The sequence below is a fragment of the Takifugu rubripes genome, chromosome 21 (genome assembly GCF_901000725.2).
Source record: "Takifugu rubripes chromosome 21, fTakRub1.2, whole genome shotgun sequence".
In the NCBI taxonomy this organism is placed as follows: domain Eukaryota; kingdom Metazoa; phylum Chordata; class Actinopteri; order Tetraodontiformes; family Tetraodontidae; genus Takifugu; species Takifugu rubripes.
The window spans coordinates 239,603-258,550 of NC_042305.1; the positions used below are offsets into that span (position 1 = coordinate 239,603).

At 51.7% G+C, this 18,948-nt stretch overlaps 1 protein-coding gene across 4 annotated transcripts; it reads right to left on the bottom strand.

The window, feature by feature from the left end:
• Positions 1–927: 927 nt before the first annotated feature.
• On the bottom strand, positions 928–18,582 carry LOC115246487 (G protein-coupled receptor kinase 5-like). 4 transcript variants are annotated; one of them, XR_003886600.1, is made up of 17 exons: positions 17,914–18,346; positions 11,367–11,462; positions 11,179–11,291; positions 7,952–8,029; positions 7,656–7,753; positions 7,470–7,562; positions 7,127–7,190; positions 6,916–7,056; positions 6,650–6,840; positions 4,098–4,135; positions 3,921–4,010; positions 3,635–3,843; positions 2,808–2,945; positions 2,563–2,700; positions 2,342–2,473; positions 1,212–2,259; positions 928–1,167 (listed from the first exon to the last, which is right to left on the bottom strand). XR_003886600.1 is itself a non-coding variant. In XM_029829612.1 (16 exons), exons 1-16 carry the CDS (start codon positions 17,963–17,965, stop codon positions 2,176–2,178), a joined length of 1,752 nt encoding a protein of 583 aa, XP_029685472.1. In that variant the 5' UTR covers positions 17,966–18,582; the 3' UTR covers positions 928–2,175. The 4 variants fall into 4 exon arrangements, 3 of the variants coding, with proteins under 3 accessions (XP_029685472.1, XP_029685473.1, XP_011615255.1); XM_029829612.1 differs by having other exon boundaries at positions 928–2,256; positions 17,914–18,582; XM_029829613.1 differs by having other exon boundaries at positions 928–2,259; positions 11,179–11,287; positions 17,914–18,347.
• Between the last annotated feature and the right edge of the window lie 366 nt (positions 18,583–18,948).

Sequence of the window (18,948 nt, forward strand, 5' to 3'; positions counted from 1 at the left end):
GGACCCCTGTGGCCTCGTGGTTCTGGGACGCATTTAAAACACTTTTGGATCTTAAAAGTCAGGGATGAAGTCAGAGCTTTAATGAAATCAACAGAAAAGCAGAGTTATTCCCAATAACATGTCCCTACAGTAATCCCTGACACCTTATCAGAACACTTCCATGTTTTCACAACCTTCATCTAAAAATTCCCACGTATCTAACGGCAACAGCGCCTCAGCCAGCTCCACGTCAGACGCGTGTCCAGGGCCACCAGGGCGGCTGGCAGAGCCGCGGGGGGGCAGCAGGCCATCAGATGGGGGGAGAGGGAAAACAGATGGTGCCTCATGGATGTCAGAGACAAACCCCGGTCGCCTTAAACTGCGACCCTTCGTCCCCGGGAAGCTTCATCACTCTTCCACTCGGGTTGTTGGAGTTGATGGTGATGAGAAAGTGACTGAGGTTCTGCAGGATGTGTGACATGAGGAGATGAAGCGTTAGCAGCTCTCATCCACTGGTTCTTCCTCACCTTCGCTCTGCTGACTGTTGCAAAGCTGAACTCAGGCTGCAGGACGATCGTCGCTTATGAGTCAGGAGAGGAGGAAATAAAGGAAAGAACAAAATGCCCGACAGTCCTGAAGCCACGCTCCTGTCAGGGGCTCAACTGAGGAACCTTTCAGGAGACGCTCGAACCAGCCGGCCAAAGTTCATCTAACCAGTCATTCAGGTCCTGCAGACTCTCAGTGGGGGGAGCTGGAAGCTGGTGGAAGTGGGGCTCCAACTCGCAACCTTTTTGCTGTAAGGCCACAGTGCTAACCACTAGTTATAGTGCACGCGCATACACACACACACACACACACACGCACACACACACACACACACACACTTCCTGCTCTGCTATTAACAACAGTCGTGGAGAAGCTGGAGGAATAAGGAGGAAACGGCAGGAGACGACTCGCTCTAGAGTTTATTGGGACTGGAAGGACAGAGGTTAGCTTTGGCTTCCACATGCACTCCTTACATGAAGGTGCCCCCCCCCACCCCTTCCGAGTTGGGTCTCGATCGTGTTCTTGGTGAATCTGACGACTGTAGAAGAAACCAAGTGCTTCAGATCATGCTAAAAAGGAGGCACTTCTGTCTGAAAATGGCTGGTTCCAATGTTACTGAATGCTCGGACCAGCTGTCAGGACCTGACCAGGACCTGACCAGGACCTGACCAGGACCTGACCAGGACATTCTTAAGGACAACGAGGCCTTTTGGCTGTGCTGCTGCAAGAAGGTCACTTCTTCGTTTGGTTGGTCTTTTCTGGCTCCTCAGGCACCTTCCTGCACCTCATCTCCAGGAGGATACACCTACATGACCATGAAGACCCCGTTAGGACACAAAACACCAGGAAGAACCCTCGGACACGTGAGGCATTTAGAAGAGCTGCGGTGGAACCTGGACGTGTGGTGAAGATGGAAGGTTTTCTGGTGAAGATGAAGCACAAGTGTGACCGGAACAATGACAGGAAGTGGCATCCAACAACAAAATGCCACAATCTCCTCAAACTGAAGGAAGCCGGTTCTGTTCCCGACAGCCTCTTAATTCAGACTCCACCTCAGGTCAGGGAGAAAGGATGACGTAAACCCAGGAACGTGTCCGGGAACGATGGGAGGAGCTAGAGAGATGTCCATTCTGACACCTTTCCATGCAGCCAAACACAACGTGATTGTGTGTTGTCGGAGACGTCTGCGGGCTCAGATCCAGCAGGCTCCAGCACTCAGAACCTCTTGGGGGTAGCAACCTTCAGGAGAGCAACATGACGACGCCAGGCACCTGAAATGTCATCTTTGGCCTGAGTATGTGGAAAAAAACTGCACATTTGAGCTTGAGGTGATGGTTTGTGAATGTTTGGGAGTTTTATGAGGTACGTTAGCTGGAAATATCCCCAAAGAAAAGGTGGTCAGAGACGCCAGGAAGAGCGACGAGCTGGAAACGAGAGCGCCTCCACCGCTCTTCCTGGGGTCAGAGCCTCTGGTCTTCAGCCCGTCCGTCCTGAGGAGATCAGAGTCTGCTTTATTCAAAACCTCTGTGAAACGCTGAGGCCTGGATCACAGGCCCGGAAGGCCCTCGCAGCTTCTTCTGTGTGTGTGTGTGTGTGTGTGTGTACATGATGCAGGGTTTCTTCTGTGGCTCCCATTCGGTCACTGTTCCACTAGGGGGCAGAGTTGGACATGGAGTCCACAGAGTGCACGCTGGAAGACTGCAAACGGCTGTGGGCTATGGACGCCTCTGGCTGCTGCAACAGCGAGACAGAGTGTGAGTTCCTTCATTTGGTGCGTTCTTTATGTGTGTGTGTGTGCGTGTGTGTGTGGACTCACATGCCTCCTGAAGATCCTGTCCAGCAGGCTGCGTCTGGGCAGCTCTGGTGGGTGGTCCCAGTCCAGATCCGGAGGCCGTGAGCCTTGAGGCCCAAACAGATTCAAATCTCTGAAACACTCTGTTTCAATCATCTGCAGGAGGAGCAGAGGAGAGGAGGGAAAAGGCTCCTGCTGATGAGACTCCTCACGTCTCTGTAACGCTGTGATGATAATACACACACCTCGTTCTGCCATGGGATGGAAACGCTGCCTGTAGCAAATTTAGCGTAGAAGTCGGTGTCGGTCTGGTCCAGGTTGACCCCTTTAACGGTGGAGAATTGCTCGATGTCCAACACATCCTTGCAGTACACTGCTCGAGGCTGGGAGGGCAAAAGACACGACCGTCTCAGCACCTCAGTTAGCATCACTCGTTAGCATCACCCTGGCGTTCAGGACTTAATGTCAGAGAGGAGAGAAAAAGACTCACGTCCGGCACAAAGGGAGGCTCGACTATTCCAGCCTCCAGCCTCTTAAAGTTGATGTTTCTGAAAAACGACTGGGCCACGACGCCCGAGGCTCCGTCCAGCAGGCAGCCCAGCCGCCGCTTTGGGTCTTTGTTCAGCAGCTGAGTGAGCGGCAACACACACACACACACACACACACACACACACACACGTTAGCTCATCTGAATTCAGGGTGTGTCAGTAACTTTAACAGTCAGCGTTGGTGAAAACGTTGCTTTGACATCATGTCATGTGTAGCGTTAGCATGACTCAGCACGTTTCCCTGGAGTCGAGCGGCCAGTTCTGATTGATATCGTGTCATGTGTAGCGTTAGCATGACTCAACACGTTTCCCTGGAGTCGAGCGGCCAGTTCTGATTGATATTGTGTCATGTGTAGCGTTAGCATGACTCAACACGTTTCCCTGGAGTTGAGCGGCCAGTTCTGATCATATTTGTGCTTACATAAACAAAGAGAAAGCTGCTTTTTGGATCTGTGACGACACCATCAAGGTGCTCCTGACGGCGCCGTCGAGGAGCTCCTGACGGCGCCGTCGAGGAGCTCCTGACGGCGCCGTCTTCAGGTCTTTATTCTTCCTTATTTTGCCACCTGTTAAAACGAGGGTCCTCTCACAGGATCCGAGTTCCGTGGGTAGCAAAACTGGGATTCTCAAAACTGGGACAAACACTGAAGTCAGATCAGAGAACTGGGACCCTCGTGTCCATGGAAACGCACTGAACGTCCTTATTTTGCCTGGCCAACACCATATTAAAGAGCAGCTGATGTTGAGCCGCGGTTCCATGGGTGCTGACCAGTCGACAGATGGCCTTGGTGTCCTCAGTAAACTTGTCATCATACTCCTCCTCCTCCTCGTGCACCCTGCGCTCCACCTCCTCGCGCTTCACGCGCTCCTTGCGGGCACGGAAGGGCGAGCGTCCGGCCGTCATCTCATAGATGAGACAGCCCAGCCCCCACCAGTCAGGGCTCATGCTGTACCTCTCGTTGCGGATCACCTCTGGAGCTGAAACACATGGAGGCAGCTGTTCTGGATCTGGTTGATCATGAAGGACTCCCGTGATGATGATCGCAGGATCTCACCCATGTAGCCCACAGTGCCCACCCTGCCTCTGATCAGCTCCCCAGCAGGTACTTTGATGGCCAAGCCCAGGTCAGAGATGCGGATGTTTCCTGGAGGAAAGCACGAGTCAGCACTTTCTCATTGATGGCTGTTGTGTGGGAAACACTCAGAACCACAGAGGAAACATCAGGACTCACCATTGTCATCTAAGAGGATGTTCTCTGGTTTCAGATCCCTGAAGAAGAGACAAGAAGTCTGAACATATACATGCACTATACATCATCACTTCCCCTTTAAGGAATGCTCACCAACTGTGCAACATCTACTATCTATGGATTAAGAACCCTATGGATGGTCTCCATGGTTTAGGCAGAAAGCCACAATGAGGAGATCTGAAGATGTGCCTCTCCCACCAGCGCTACGTCCATGAGCATTGTTGTTGATGTGCATCTACTGGCCCTGACCGTCCCAGAGAGGATCCCTAACCTCAACAGAACATGGAACATGCTTGTGGACATGCCTCATACATGGTTTAGTGTGAACTCTACTCTAGCACATAGCACATTTTACATTTATCTACAAACCACCTACAGAAGAGCAAAACAGAGAAGAGAACTTGTTTTTAGGACCTTCTATTCAAAGTCCAAATCAATAATCAGGCAGCTGAAGCACCTTTGAGACCTTTGAGACCACCAGCTCCAACACACTGATGAGGGACACGCACACACAGTGGGACCGTCCAACCCCCCACCACCAACAGTCTCCTTGGACCAGGCACACAGAACCCTGGAGATGACCAGAACTGACTCCAACGTCACAGTCAGGCTCAACGGTCAAATACTGGGACATTCCCAATGGAAAAATGCTGGAATGCTGATGGTTGGCAACAAGACCATCTGGTACAGAAAGAAAGATCTGGAAAGAAGCGACTCTTAATTCCCGACTAGTCCTGGAGCCACCCCCTGTTCACGGACGGGGACAAAAGGGCCCACTGGAGGGAGGTGGTGATGCAAGGAGAAGCGACCTCACTGTTCTTCCTGGAGCTTGAGGTGGAGCGGGTGAGAGGCTTCGAATATGAGCGTCCACGTGAATGAGGACCTAGCCTGGACACTCGACACCACGGCACGTCATGTGACATCCTCAGTAGCGCCTCCAGCTGCGTTAATGACAGCTGCCTGGAGTTGCATCACCATGTGATACAGCAGCACCGCTGATGTGAACCTTCAGTCACCACCCAAAGTTCATGACCCTCGGTGAGGATGGCAGCATAGACTGACCCGGTCAGGCCCACCGATCACGTGACTGAGTGGGCTGCACCATCCGCCTGCCAATCTCAAGCTCCATCATTCCCTCACTTGTGAACAAGAGCCTGAGATACTTCAATTGAGACAGGACCTCTTCACCAACCCCAAGAGGCAAGCCAGCCTTCTCCAGTCCAGAACAAGGGCCTTGGATTTGGAGGTGCTGGTTCTTGCTCCATATTCAGCTGCAAGCCACCCCAGTACAGGTTAAAAGTCCTGGCTTGATGAGGAAAACAGGACATCATTTGCAAAAAGAAGAGATGAAATCACGTGGTTCTAAAATTGGACTCTGGCCCCTGGCTACACCTAGAAATTCCATCCATAAAAGTTATGAAGTGAAGTGGTGAAAAAGGCCAGCCAGGTTGAAGTCCAACATGTAGATGGATCTGACTTACTGCCGACAACCAACAGCGAGATTGTGGTAGCCAGGGTGGATTTGCCCGCCCCGATGCCTTGCCTTTGAGGAGCTTGCTAACTACCCTAATGCACTTTGGTTTGGGTGGCAGGTCAGAGGGATTGAGGAGTAGAAGTGTTCCTTCCAACGTCCCCAGTTGAGGCTAACAGCTCCCCACCCACACCGTCAACATTATTGGCAGACCACTGTCAGAGGTTTTCGAGTCCAACCTATAGTCCTTCTCCACTGCCTCACCAAACTCCTCAGAGACTTGGGTCTTGGTCTCCAGGACAGCCTGGGCCATGGCTAGCCTGGCCTGGCCTGCCTGTACTCGTCAGCTGCTTCAGGAGTTGACGATTCCTTACGTCCAGTGTCCACCGCTGATTTGGGAGACCTTGCATCCATAGCTCCAAACTGCTGAGGCAGATAACATGTTCCACTCCGGCTCAAAGTCCCCCCCCGAAGGTCAATGTCCCAGATCCCCTCAGAATCTGGCAGAAGGAGGGCTCAGCCAGACATTTCCAACAGAACCTCACAATAATTTTGGGTCCACCAGGTATTCCTCCCCAGCGGACCCAACTCACCACCAGGTGGTAATCCGTGTCCAAGACAGGTGGCTGGAGATCAGATTAAGCAAAAACAAAGTCAATCATTGACCTCTGGCTTGTGTTGACATTTTAAGATGAACCCAACTGGCAGAAACTCGACCACAGAGACCCAACCACAACCCTGCAAGCCCCAACCCTAGAGCTGGCTCCAGAGAGATGGTACTGCCAAGCCGAGCTCAAGAACCTCAGCCTGGCTCATCGCCTAGGACCTGGGACACCCTACTTGGGGTAAAATGACCCCCAGACAACAAAGCTCCTAGGTTCAATTGGGTGCATAAACCCTTCCACCACAATAAGGTGGTGTTTAAAGGGGGGGTAGCTCCTTCATATTTATCCTGTATTTGGAGTTGTTTTTACTCTTTCTTCTTACCACCTTGATTTGTGTTATTGAGGGCAAATAAGACATTTCCTTGTGCAGGAATCATGGAAATGAAATCAAAAGTCACCTATAGACAATTGATTCCCTGTGCAAGTGTTCCAGGCCACAGCAGATCTGAGCCGCGTAGAACTGGACCCTCTCTCTGTCAAAGCCAGGGGTGCCCATGTTGTAGATGTGGAACTTCAGGTCTCCACCATTCATGATGGTCAGCACCAGACAGAGAGCATCTTTGGTCTCATAGGTATATGCTAAGCTCACCTGTGAGATGAGAAGAAGGAGGGGTGGACTGAGGAACCCAGCAGGAACTACTGCAGAACGCAGGTAGGTACTCACAACAAATCTGCTGTTGACGTTTTCCAAGATCACTTTTTCGTTGAGAGCCATAGATTCTCCTTTCCTTTTCTTTATCCTCTTCTTCTCCAGCTTCTTGCAGGCATACATCTTTCCTGTAGCTCTCACCTGACAAGCACACACCTGCAGCACACGTGCATCTGGTCACTGCAGCTTTCTAGCATCAACCTGCATCACGGCTTCATGACCTTACCTCTCCGAATCCTCCCTTCCCTAGAACTCGGTACTGCCTGAAGGTATCTTTGGTGACGGGTTGCCTGGCAGACCACAGAAGCAGAAAAATCCATAAAAGCTCTAAGCATCGCCAACTGGATCAGTCAGCCGGTGTTGGAACTGGATTCAAGGTCCTTTTGTTTGTCTCATTATTATCATCATCATCATCATCATTTCCATTATTTCTTATGCTTTTTTAACCCCTGAAGATTTGAAGTGTGTTGAAAACAGCCAGGAGCAGGAAATGAGCAGGTGCTTGTTCCTCAGCTGCCGGTAGCATGTGGTACTTTAGCTAGCAGCTCTTGCACAGGTGCTTCTCTCACCTCTCCAGCATCTTCCACTGCAGGAAGCGGTCGAAGAACATGCTGTTCTGGTAATCAGCAAACGGAGCTCCGCGCAAGTACTCGTGGACGGCCCTGAGCCAGAACACAACATCAGCAGTGCCATGTGCACGTGGACGGCCAGAGGTTAAGGCAGGGGAGAAGAGCACGGGTGGACGGGACACTCACGTGCGACAGGTGCTGAAGATCTCCCTACGTGGACTTCGCTCGAGATCCCGCCGGCACTGGTCTGCAAACACCTCAACAACGTTGACATGCTGAGGGGACTTCGTCACACACAGACATTTACAGGCACAGAGGAGTCACACGTCAGCATCGCACCACAGGCAAACACGCACAGCCTGAAGTTAGGGGACAGCTTGACTCCTGATTGGGTCCTACAGGTAACAGGCGCTGCCTCATTTAGCGCCTCCTTGGTTACAGATGAAATGCTCTGGCTTTGATCTTTGAAGAGAAAAACCTACTTGTTTTGACAGAAAGGTCTTGATGATCTTGTCCCCCTGGTTCCTTCTTTTTTCGTCAGGTGTGACCTCGTAGTCTTCCTGGACAACAACAGGATCACACTGTTGTCAGCTGTCCTCGAACAGGACAAACAGGTGAACATCAACGACATCTGTGTTCCACCTCCGCGCTCACAGATGAATATTTAACTGCATTCATCAGAACTCCTCCACAGGTGAAACGATGCTTTCAAATCTTTGACTGTTGGCAGACGCTTGAATGCATCCCTTTTATTTAACTTATATTTATAACCAGGTTAACTGTAATTATTAGACCATCACCTCATCTCAACCAGGTTAACTGTAATTATTAGACCATCACCTCATCCTAACCAGGTTAACTGTAATTATTAGACCATCACCTCATCTCAACCAGGTTAACTGTAATTATTAGACCATCACCTCATCTCAACCAGGTTAACTGTAATTATTAGACCATCACCTCATCTCAACCAGGTTAACCGTAATTACTAGACCATCACCTCATCTCAACCAGGTTAACCGTAATTACTAGACCATCACCTCATCTCAACCAGGTTAACCGTAATTATTAGACCATCACCTCATCTCAACCAGGTTAACTGTAATTATTAGACCATCACCTCATCTCAACCAGGTTAACTGTAATTATTAGACCATCACCTCATCTCAACCAGGTTAACCGTAATTATTAGACATCACCTCATCTCAACCAGGTAAACGTTAATTATTAGACCATCACCTCATCCAACCAGGGTTAACTGTAATTACTAGGACACATCACCCTCATCTCAACCAGGTTAACTGTAATTATTAGACCATCACCTCATCTCAACCAGGTTAACTGTAATTATTAGACATCACCTCCATCTCAACCAGGTTAACTGTAATTACTAGACCATACCTCATCTCAACAGGTTGAACTGTAATTATTAGACCATCACCTCATCTCAACCAGGTTAACTGTAATTATTAGACCATCACCTCATCTCAACCAGGTTAACTGTAATTATTAGACCATCACCTCATCTCAACCAGGTTAACTGTAATTACTAGACCATCACCTCATCTCAACCAGGTTAACTGTAATTATTAGACCATCACCTCATCTCAACCAGGTTAACTGTAATTATTAGACCATCACCTCATCTCAACCAGGTTAACTGTAATTATTAGACCATCACCTCATCTCAACCAGGTTAACCGTAATTATTAGACCATCACCTCATCTCAACCAGGTTAACCGTAATTATTAGACCATCACCTCATCTCAACCAGGTTAACTGTAATTATTAGACCATCACCTCATCTCAACCAGGTTAACTGTAATTATTAGACCATCACCTCATCTTAACCAGGTTAACTGTAATTACTAGACCATCACCTCATCTCAACCAGGTTAACTGTAATTACTAGACCATCACCTCATCTCAACCAGGTTAACTGTAATTATTAGACCATCACCTCATCTCAACCAGGTTAACTGTAATTACTAGACCATCACCTCATCTCAACCAGGTTAACTGTAATTACTAGGCCATCACCTCATCTCAACCAGGTTAACTGTAATTATTAGACCATCACCTCATCTCAACCAGGTTAACTGTAATTACTAGACCATCACCTCATCTCAACCAGGTTAACTGTAATTACTAGGCCATCACCTCATCTCAACCAGGTTAACTGTAATTATTAGACCATCACCTCATCTCAACCATGTTAACTGTAATTATTAGACCATCACCTCATCTCAACCAGGTTAACTGTAATTACTAGGCCATCACCTCATCTCAACCAGGTTAACTGTAATTACTAGACCATCACCTGATCCCAACCAGGTTAACTGTAATTACTAGGCCATCACCTCATCTCAACCAGGTTAACTGTAATTACTAGACCATCACCTGATCCCAACCAGGTTAACTGTAATTACTAGACCATCACCTCATCTCAACCAGGTTAACTGTAATTACTAGACCATCACCTGATCCCAACCAGGTTAACTGTAATTACTAGACCATCACCTCATCTCAACCAGGTTAACTGTAAAAATAACCAGTCTCTGTTTGGACTGGTCAGGGTTGTGGGACAGTTGGTGAAAGACAAGGACGGAGGTCCAGGTGTGCAGGGCTGAGGCTGTGATGGTGCCCTGGTGGCTCCCCTAGGCGTCCTCCTGCCACCGTTCCCACTGCCCCCCTGAGGAGGAACGTTAGAGTGAAGCGTGTGTGTGCAGCTGTGTGTGCAGCTGTGTGTGCAGCTGTGTGTGCAGCTGTGTGCTGTGTGTGCAGTGTGTGCAGCTGTGTGCAGCTGTGTGTGCAGCTGTGTGTGCAGCTGTGTGCAGCTGTGTGTGCAGCTGTGTGTGCAGCTGTGTGTGCAGCTGTGTGTGCAGCTGTGTGTGCAGCTGTGTGCAGCTGTGTGCAGCTGTGTGTGCAGCTGTGTGCTGTGTGTGTGTGTGCAGCTGTGTGTGCAGCTGTGTGTGCAGCTGTGTGTGCGTGTGTGTGTGCAGCTGTGTGCTGTGTGTGCAGCTGTGTGCAGCTGTGTGCAGCTGTGTGTGTGTGTGGTGTGTGCAGCTGTGTGTGCAGCTGTGTGCAGCTGTGTGTGCGTGTGTGTGTGTGCAGCTGTGTGTGCAGCTGTGTGCAGCTGTGTGTGCGTGTGTGTGTGTGCAGCTGTGTGTGCAGCTGTGTGCAGCTGTGTGTGCGTGTGTGTGTGCAGCTGTGTGTGCGTGTGTGTGTGTGTGCAGCTGTGTGTGCAGCTGTGTGCAGCTGTGTGTGCGTGTGTGTGTGCAGCTGTGTGCTGTGTGTGCAGCTGTGTGCAGCTGTGTGCAGCTGTGTGTGTGTGTGTGTGTGCAGCTGTGTGTGCAGCTGTGTGCTGTGTGTGTGTGTGCAGCTGTGTGTGCAGCTGTGTGCAGCTGTGTGTGTGTGTGTGTGTGCAGCTGTGTGTGCAGCTGTGTGTGCAGCTGTGTGCTGTGTGTGTGTGTGCAGCTGTGTGTGCAGCTGTGTGCAGCTGTGTGTGTGTGTGTGTGTGCAGCTGTGTGTGCAGCTGTGTGTGCAGCTGTGTGCTGTGTGTGTGTGTGCAGCTGTGTGTGCAGCTGTGTGCAGCTGTGTGTGTGTGTGTGTGTGCAGCTGTGTGTGTGTGTGTGTGCAGCTGTGTGCAGCTGTGTGCGTGTGTGTGTGCAGCTGTGTGTGCGTGTGTGTGTGTGCAGCTGATCGTACCATCGCGTCCAGCAGCTGGATGCAGAGATCCAGGTTCACCCTGGTCTCACAGAACAGCCGGAAGAGAAGCCGTCCGATTGGCTGCCTCTCACAGACGCTGAGGTAGCTCCTGTCTGGAGACACACACCTGTCACAATGTGGGCAACACACACACACACACGCACACACACACACACACACACACACACCAATGCTGTTCCGCAGCTCCGCACACTGGCTTATATGGGGGAAACGAAGGATCTCTTTCCATTTTTTGCTCCTCCCTTTCCGCTTTCCTCCCCCACCTGTGGGGTGAGACAAGAACAACGCTGTGATAAAGTTCTTCACATTTCAAGGTTATTTCTTTCAGGGGTGAAGAAGAGTCAGCCCAGGGTCCAGAGGCCTTCATGAAGAGGTTTCTAACACTCTTTCCCATTCAGTGTGTGTGTACACGGACATGTGTGTGTGTGCAGTCATAGTTGGGTGTGTGGAGAATGGACAGGAGGAGGAATACAGGGACCTTGGGGAGAGTTTTGGTAGGTGGAGCAGGGAGAACTGTAGTGTGCTGGGGAGCAGGCATTAAAGCAAAGGATGCTAACAGACTCAACAAACTCATCAAAAAGGCAGGGTCTGTTGTTGGCTGTAGACTGGCAAACTTGGACGAGGTGGTGAGGGACAGGATGGTGTTGAAACTGTGGACAATCATGGACAGTCCCTCCCACCCCCTCCATAACACAGTGGACAAACTGAGGAGCAGCTTCAGCAACAGACTCCTGCAGCCTCGCTGCTCTCAGGAACGCTACAGGAAGTCCTTCCTGCTGTTAGACTCTATAATTCATCCAAACCCAGTCAATATGCTGTATATATGCTTATAACGTTCTAATCTTATTTGTATTTATTTATTCTGCTTCTATACTTTGTAAATACAAACCTCGTCTCCAGTTATATTCATCCACGTTAGGCTGCTACTACAGTTCAGTTTCCCTACGGGGATGAATAAAGTCCATCTTGAATCTTAAATGCACGTGTGTGTGTGTATTTGTGAGCCACAGGCCACCTCCCGCATGCTTGGATACTGTCTCCATGGTGATCTGGGGTCTTCTGGGTCCTCCTCTGAACCATCATGACAGGCTGAACATCAGCAGGAGGGAGCAGCCTGAACTTCAACAGCTCCACATCAGTCTGACCGCTGCTGCTCCATCTGACTGTTCAGGTCCAGTTGAGGTCCAGGTCAGGTCCAGTTCAGGTCCAGGTCAGGTCCAGGTCAGGTCCAGTTCAGGTCCAGGTCAGGTCCAAGTCAGGTCCAGGTCAGATCCAATTCAGGTCCAGGTCAAGTCCAGTTAAGGTCCGGGTCAGATCCAATTCAGGTCCAGGTCAAGTCCAGTTCAGGTCCAGTTCAGATCCAGGTCAGGTCCATGATGGAGAAAAACCTTTCCAGTCAGTCAGCAGTAACACAACCCTGCAGACAGGAAGTCAGCGGTAACACAACTCTGCAGACAGGAAGTCAGCGGTAACACAACCCTGCAGACAGGAAGTCAGCGGTAACACAACCCTGCAGACAGGAAGTCAGCGGTAACACAACCCTGCAGACAGGAAGTCAGCGGTAACACAACCCTGCAGACAGGAAGTCAGCGGTAACACAACCCTGCAGACAGGAAGTCAGCGGTAACACAACCCTGCAGACAGGAAGTCAGCGGTAACACAAACCCTGCAGACAGGAAGTCAGCGGTAAACACAACCCTGCAGACAGGAAGTCAGCGGTAACACAACCCTGCAGACAGGAAGTCAGCGGTAACACAACTCTGCAGACAGGAAGTCAGCGGTAACACAACCCTGCAGACAGGAAGTCAGCGGTAAACACAACTCTGCAGACAGGAAGCCAGCGGTAACACAACCCTGCAGACAGGAAGTCAGCGGTAACACAACCCTGCAGACAGGAAGTCAGCGGTAACACAACCCTGCAGACAGGAAGTCAGCGGTAACACAACTCTGCAGACAGGAAGTCAGCGGTAACACAACCCTGCAGACAGGAAGTCAGCGGTAACACAACTCTGCAGACAGGAAGTCAGCGGTAACACAACCCTGCAGACAGGAAGTCAGCGGTAACACAACCCTGCAGACAGGAAGTCAGCGGTAACACAACCCTGCAGACAGGAAGTCAGCGCTGTGGCAGCGTTATCAGTGCAGCTAATGAAGGCAACAACATGGCGGCCTCCTCTCCACTGTTGGGGTGACCACCAAAGACAATGACCACCCTCTACCCACATCTGAAGCAATGATTTTACACCTTCGACGCAGCCATCTTGCACTGGTGGCATCGTGTGCATGCACACACACACACACACACACACACACACACATGACCTCATGGGGCAACAGAGCGTCTTCCTGCCATAGTCCCTTTCTTCAGTGCTTCCACCTGCTTCCTGTGGTGCAGCGACCACACCCGCCCAGTCACAATAAACCTGACACGACCACACAACAACTGGGGGAACTGAAGAATCGGCCGTCCTGCTGGTTCACGTGTGGCAGCAGCGACACACACATGAACCTACCGGGGCTTCAGGAGCTTCATTTGGACCTACCGCTCCACAGGTGACTTCCCTGGCTGTGGTCAGACAGGTGATCCAGGAGAGGGAGCTTTCTTCCTGCTAATCTCACCTGATTATTACATCTGCCCAAAGCCCTGAGGACATCATTTGAATCACAGACATCTGTCACGACGAGTGTGTGTGTGTGTGTGTGTGTGTGTGTGTGTGTGTCAGACAGATAGAGATTGATTGAAGATAATCACTTCCACATGCAGAAAGTTCTCTGCTTTGAAAGGACAAAAAGCCGCAGACAGGACACACTTCCTGTCATGTCACAAGTTTCCTTTTATGTAACATGGCAAATGTGGAATGTGAGGAAAACTGTTCAATAGACTCACATTATATAATGAAATGGTGTGTTAAATCTACACACACACACACACACACACACACACACACACACACACACACACACACGCTCACACAAACACAGACTGTGGATATGGTAATCCATGTTGTTTGCTCATCCATAAAAATGCAGCAGAACAGAGCAGAGTCCACACCAACAGGACACTCCTACACTGGCCCTACACTGGTCCTACACTGGCCCTACACTGGTCCTACACTGGCCCTACACTGGTCCTACACTGGCCCTACACTGGTGCTACACTGGTCCTACACTGGCCCTACACTGGTGCTACACTGGTCCTACACTGGTCCTACACTGGCCCTACACTGGCGCTACACTGGTCCTACACTGGCCCTACACTGGTCCTACACTGGCCCTACACTGGCCCTACACTGGTCCTACACTGGCCCTACACTGGTGCTACACTGGCCCTACACTGGCCCTACACTGGTCCTACACTGGTCCTACACTGGCCCTACACTGGCGCTACACTGGTGCTACACTGGTCCTACACTGGTCCTACACTGGTCCTACACTGGCCCTACACTGGTCCTACACTGGCCCTAAACTGGTCCTACGCTGGTGCTACACTGGTCCTACACTGGCCCTACACTGGTCCTACACTGGCCCTACACTGGCCCTACACTGGTCCTACACTGGCCCTACACTGGCCCTACACTGGCCCTACACTGGTCCTACACTGGCCCTACACTGGTCCTACACTGGTCCTACAGTGGTCCTACAGTGGTCCTACACTGGTCCTACAGTGGTCCTACAGTGGTCCTACACTGGCCCCACACTGGTCCTACAGTGGTCCTACACTGGTGCTACACTGGCCCTACACTGGTCCTACACTGGCCCTACACTGGTCCTACACTGGTGCTACACTGGCCCTACACTGGTCCTACACTGGTGCTACACTGGCCCCACACTGGTCCTACACTGGCCCTACACTGGCCCTACACTGGTCCTACACTGGCCCTACACTGGTCCTACACTGGTGCTACACTGGCCCTACACTGGTCCTACACTGGCCCTACACTGGTCCTACACTGGTCCTACACTGGTGCTACACTGGCCCCACACTGGCCCTACACTGGTCCTACACTGGTCCTACACTGGCCCTACACTGGTCCTACACTGGTGCTACACTGGCCCCACACTGGTCCTACAGTGGTCCTACACTGGTGCTACACTGGCCCTACACTGGTCCTACACTGGCCCTACACTGGTCCTACACTGGCCCTACACTGGCCCTACACTGGTCCTACACTGGCCCTACACTGGCCCTACACTGGTCCTACAGTGGTCCTACACTGGTGCTACACTGGACCTACACTGGTCCTACAGTGGTCCTACACTGTCCCTACACTGTCCCTACACTGTCCCTACACTGGTCCTACACTGTCCCTACACTGGTCCTACACTGTCCCTACACTGGTCCTACAGTGGTCCTACACTGTCCCTACACTGGTCCTACACTGGTCCTACACTGTCCCTACACTGGTCCTACAGTGGTCCTACACTGTCCCTACACTGTCCCTACACTGGTCCTACACTGGTGCTACACTGCTGGTTAGGGTTAGGTTAGGACAGGTTGGTTAGGGTTAGTGTTAGGTTAGGACAGGTCAGTTAGGGTTAGTGTTAGGTTAGGGCAGGTTGGTTAGGTTAGGTTAGGGTAGGTTGGTTAGGGTTAGGGCAGGTTGGTTAGGGTTAGGTTAGGACAGGTTGGTTAGGGTTAGGTTATGACAGGTTGGTTAGGGTTAGGTTAGGACAGGTTGGTTAGGGTTAGGGTTAGGTTAGGACAGGTTGGTTAGGGTTAGGTTAGGACAGGTTGGTTAGGGTTAGGTTAGGACAGGTTGGTTAGGTTAGGACAGGTTGGTTAGGGTTAGGTTAGGACAGGTTGGTTAGGGTTACGGTTAGGTTAGGACAGGTTGGTTAGGGTTAGGTTAGGTTAGGACAGGTTGGTTAGGGTTAGGTTAGGACAGGTTGGTTAGGGTTAGTGTTAGTGTTAGGGTTAGGATTAGGACGGGTTGTCCATCCCAGCCGTGACTGGGCCACAGGTGGAGCTACCACAGGGTCCAGGCAAATAAACTTTGGGGAGTATTAAAGGATTGAAGCTTTCAGCAAAACAGGTCCCCTGAAAACACCTGTTGCAAGTGCACAGGTGACTCAGTTCATTCAAATATACTGCAATAAACCTAAATAAAGAAGCCAAATCCACTGTGTGTTTTGACGTAGCATCATTAGCATCTCAGCTCCGTTAGGTGCTCATCACCTCGTGGGTCCACATAAGCCGTGCGTGTGGACCCAGGCAGCCACCATGTTCAGCCCAGCTGACAGCACCACCCAGAGCCTCCCACTCACGTCTTTCCACCACAAGCGGCTGCTATTGCTGTGACCTGTTGACCCCTGGAGACGGACTATCTGAGCAGGGTCAAGACCTTAAACTTCTCCTCAAGCATTTCCTGAAGCTTTTTAGCTTCATGGGATGGAGAATTATCCTGCAGACGGAGTGAAAGGGTGAACCTGATCCGCAGCATTGCTCAGGTAGGTGCTATCATCCATATGGGTCCCAGGACCCAAAGGTTCTTCCCATAATGCACTGTGGTGTCGTCCCCATCAGCCATCAGAGCTGCAGTCGTGACCTGTTCCGGCCCAGACTAGGACACACTTTGGTCCATCAGACCAGCTCAAATCCTTCGCTGCTTCCAAAAGACCAACTTCACCAGCAGAGCCTTCAGATCTGAGCTCCAGGGAGGGGTTGCAGCTGCAGTCCTGGGCTTGTTCCACCAAACATCTCCCTCTGTCATGTTTCTTCTCAACACATCAGCCAAGCATCATGTGTTCATCAGCCCACAGGCTTGACTCGCACAAGTGGGTTTCATGTTTAACTAAGTGGTTCCAGAATGAGGACAACAAAATCTCTCCTCGGCCAACAGAAACATGAAGGTCTGAGGATCAACCCTCAGATAAAAATGAGCTTCTGGGCAGCAGATAAAAGGGCCTTTAACCAGAACCAAAGGAACCATAACAGAACCTCCAGCTGAAGCCATGATGGCTGATGATGAAAGGTGGAATCTTCCAGACGGATGAGTGAAAGGAGAAGGAGGTGACCAGAAGTCAGTCAGTCAGTCAGTCAGTCAGTCAGTCTGCCTGGGAGCTACTGGATACATGGTGCCAACGCTGTCCCAGGATGTGAGAGACTTTAGCCGCCTCGTGGTCTACCTGCATCTACCTGCTCCAGCCTCCCCACCAACCTCCCCTCCAGCCTCCCTCCAGCCCTTCCAGCCTCCCCTCCAGCCCTTCCAGCCTCCCTCCAGCCCTTCCAGCCTCCCCACCAGCCTCCCCTCCAGCCCTTCCAGCCTCCCCTCCAGCCTCCCCACCAGCCTCCCTCCAGCCCTTCCAGCCTCCCCTCCAGCCTCCCCACCAGCCTCCCTCCAGCCTCCCCACCAGCCTCCCTCCAGCCCTTCCAGCCTCCCCTCCAGCCTCCCTCCAGCCCTTCCAGCCTCCCCTCCAGCCTCCCTCCAGCCCTTCCAGCCTCCCCTCCAGCCTCCCTCCAGCCCTTCCAGCCTCCCCTCCAGCCTCCCTCCAGCCCTTCCAGCCTCCCCTCCAGCCTCCCTCCAGCCCTTCCAGCCTCCCCTCCAGCCTCCCTCCAGCCCTTCCAGCCTCCCCTCCAGCCTCCCTCCAGCCCTTCCAGCCTCCCTCCAGCCTCCCCACCAGCCTCCCCACCAGCCTCCCTCCAGCCTCCCCACCAGCCTCCCTCCAGCCCTTCCAGCCTCCCCTCCAGCCGGGCCTATAGGGGTGCTCACTTACCCTCTCTGGCTTTCAGCAGCACCGTGTTGGCTACGATGTTCTCTAGCTCCATCACGCACGCAGATCCGGCCTGCAGGCACCTCAGCGGCCGTCTGGCTTCTTCTGTCCCGCTTCCCTTCAGTCCCGGTCAGTGTCTGAAGGACTTGTGCCTCCTCTCAGACTTGGAGCAGATGATACAGGATGTCATACACTTGCTGGTAATGTAAACAGGGTGCTTCGGTTCTTCTGGGCTGGAGGTGCGGCGCTGCATCGCTACCGCGGCCCCTAAAAGCCATTAATCCGGCTTCTTCTGTGTACGTGCGCGCAGAGCGGGACCTTTCCGCGGTTCCTGTGCAGCGGTTCTCCGGGATTCCGTCCTCTTCTAACAGCGGAGGTTGTCAGAGCGAAGCCCGGAATACGGCAGCGCCCCCCCCCCCCCAACACCCTGTGCGTAATCCAAAGGGGCAGGGCGTGCGTGAAGCCAGGGATACCCACATCACTTCCAGGAACAGAGGAAAGATCACCAAAATAAAACCAGGACGCGGGTGAAAGCCTGAATGTGGCGGCGATCCGAGACACTTCAGATCCGATCCGATGATCTGCTGACAGGAAAACCTTCAGTCGGGTCCAAACTTGAAACACAAATATTGTGTTTTGCTGACACGAATAAACAGCTTCAGTCAAGTCCAAAGATCAGATCAGTTTCTACAGAACTTCCAGGTGGGCTGGATCCAGTTTCCAACCCTGCCAGGGACCAGATCAGCACAGATCCTCCTCTGCTGTCCGTGGATACAGACCATGAAGACCTGAAGGTCCAGTGGCCCACAGCTCCAAACGAGGACATCCAGAGGTGCCCCAATGCCAGCTCCATTACCTCCATATCTCCATCCGTGTCGGGTCACACACCAACTCCTCCATCTGTCAGTGGATGGGTCCGAGCCTGTGGACACCATCCACAGGTGGTGATTGGACGCACAACCTCATGTCCATGTTGTCTTCTCCGGGACAGCTGACGTAAGGATGAGCGACCTTTATTTTGAAATCGGCCGGACGGTT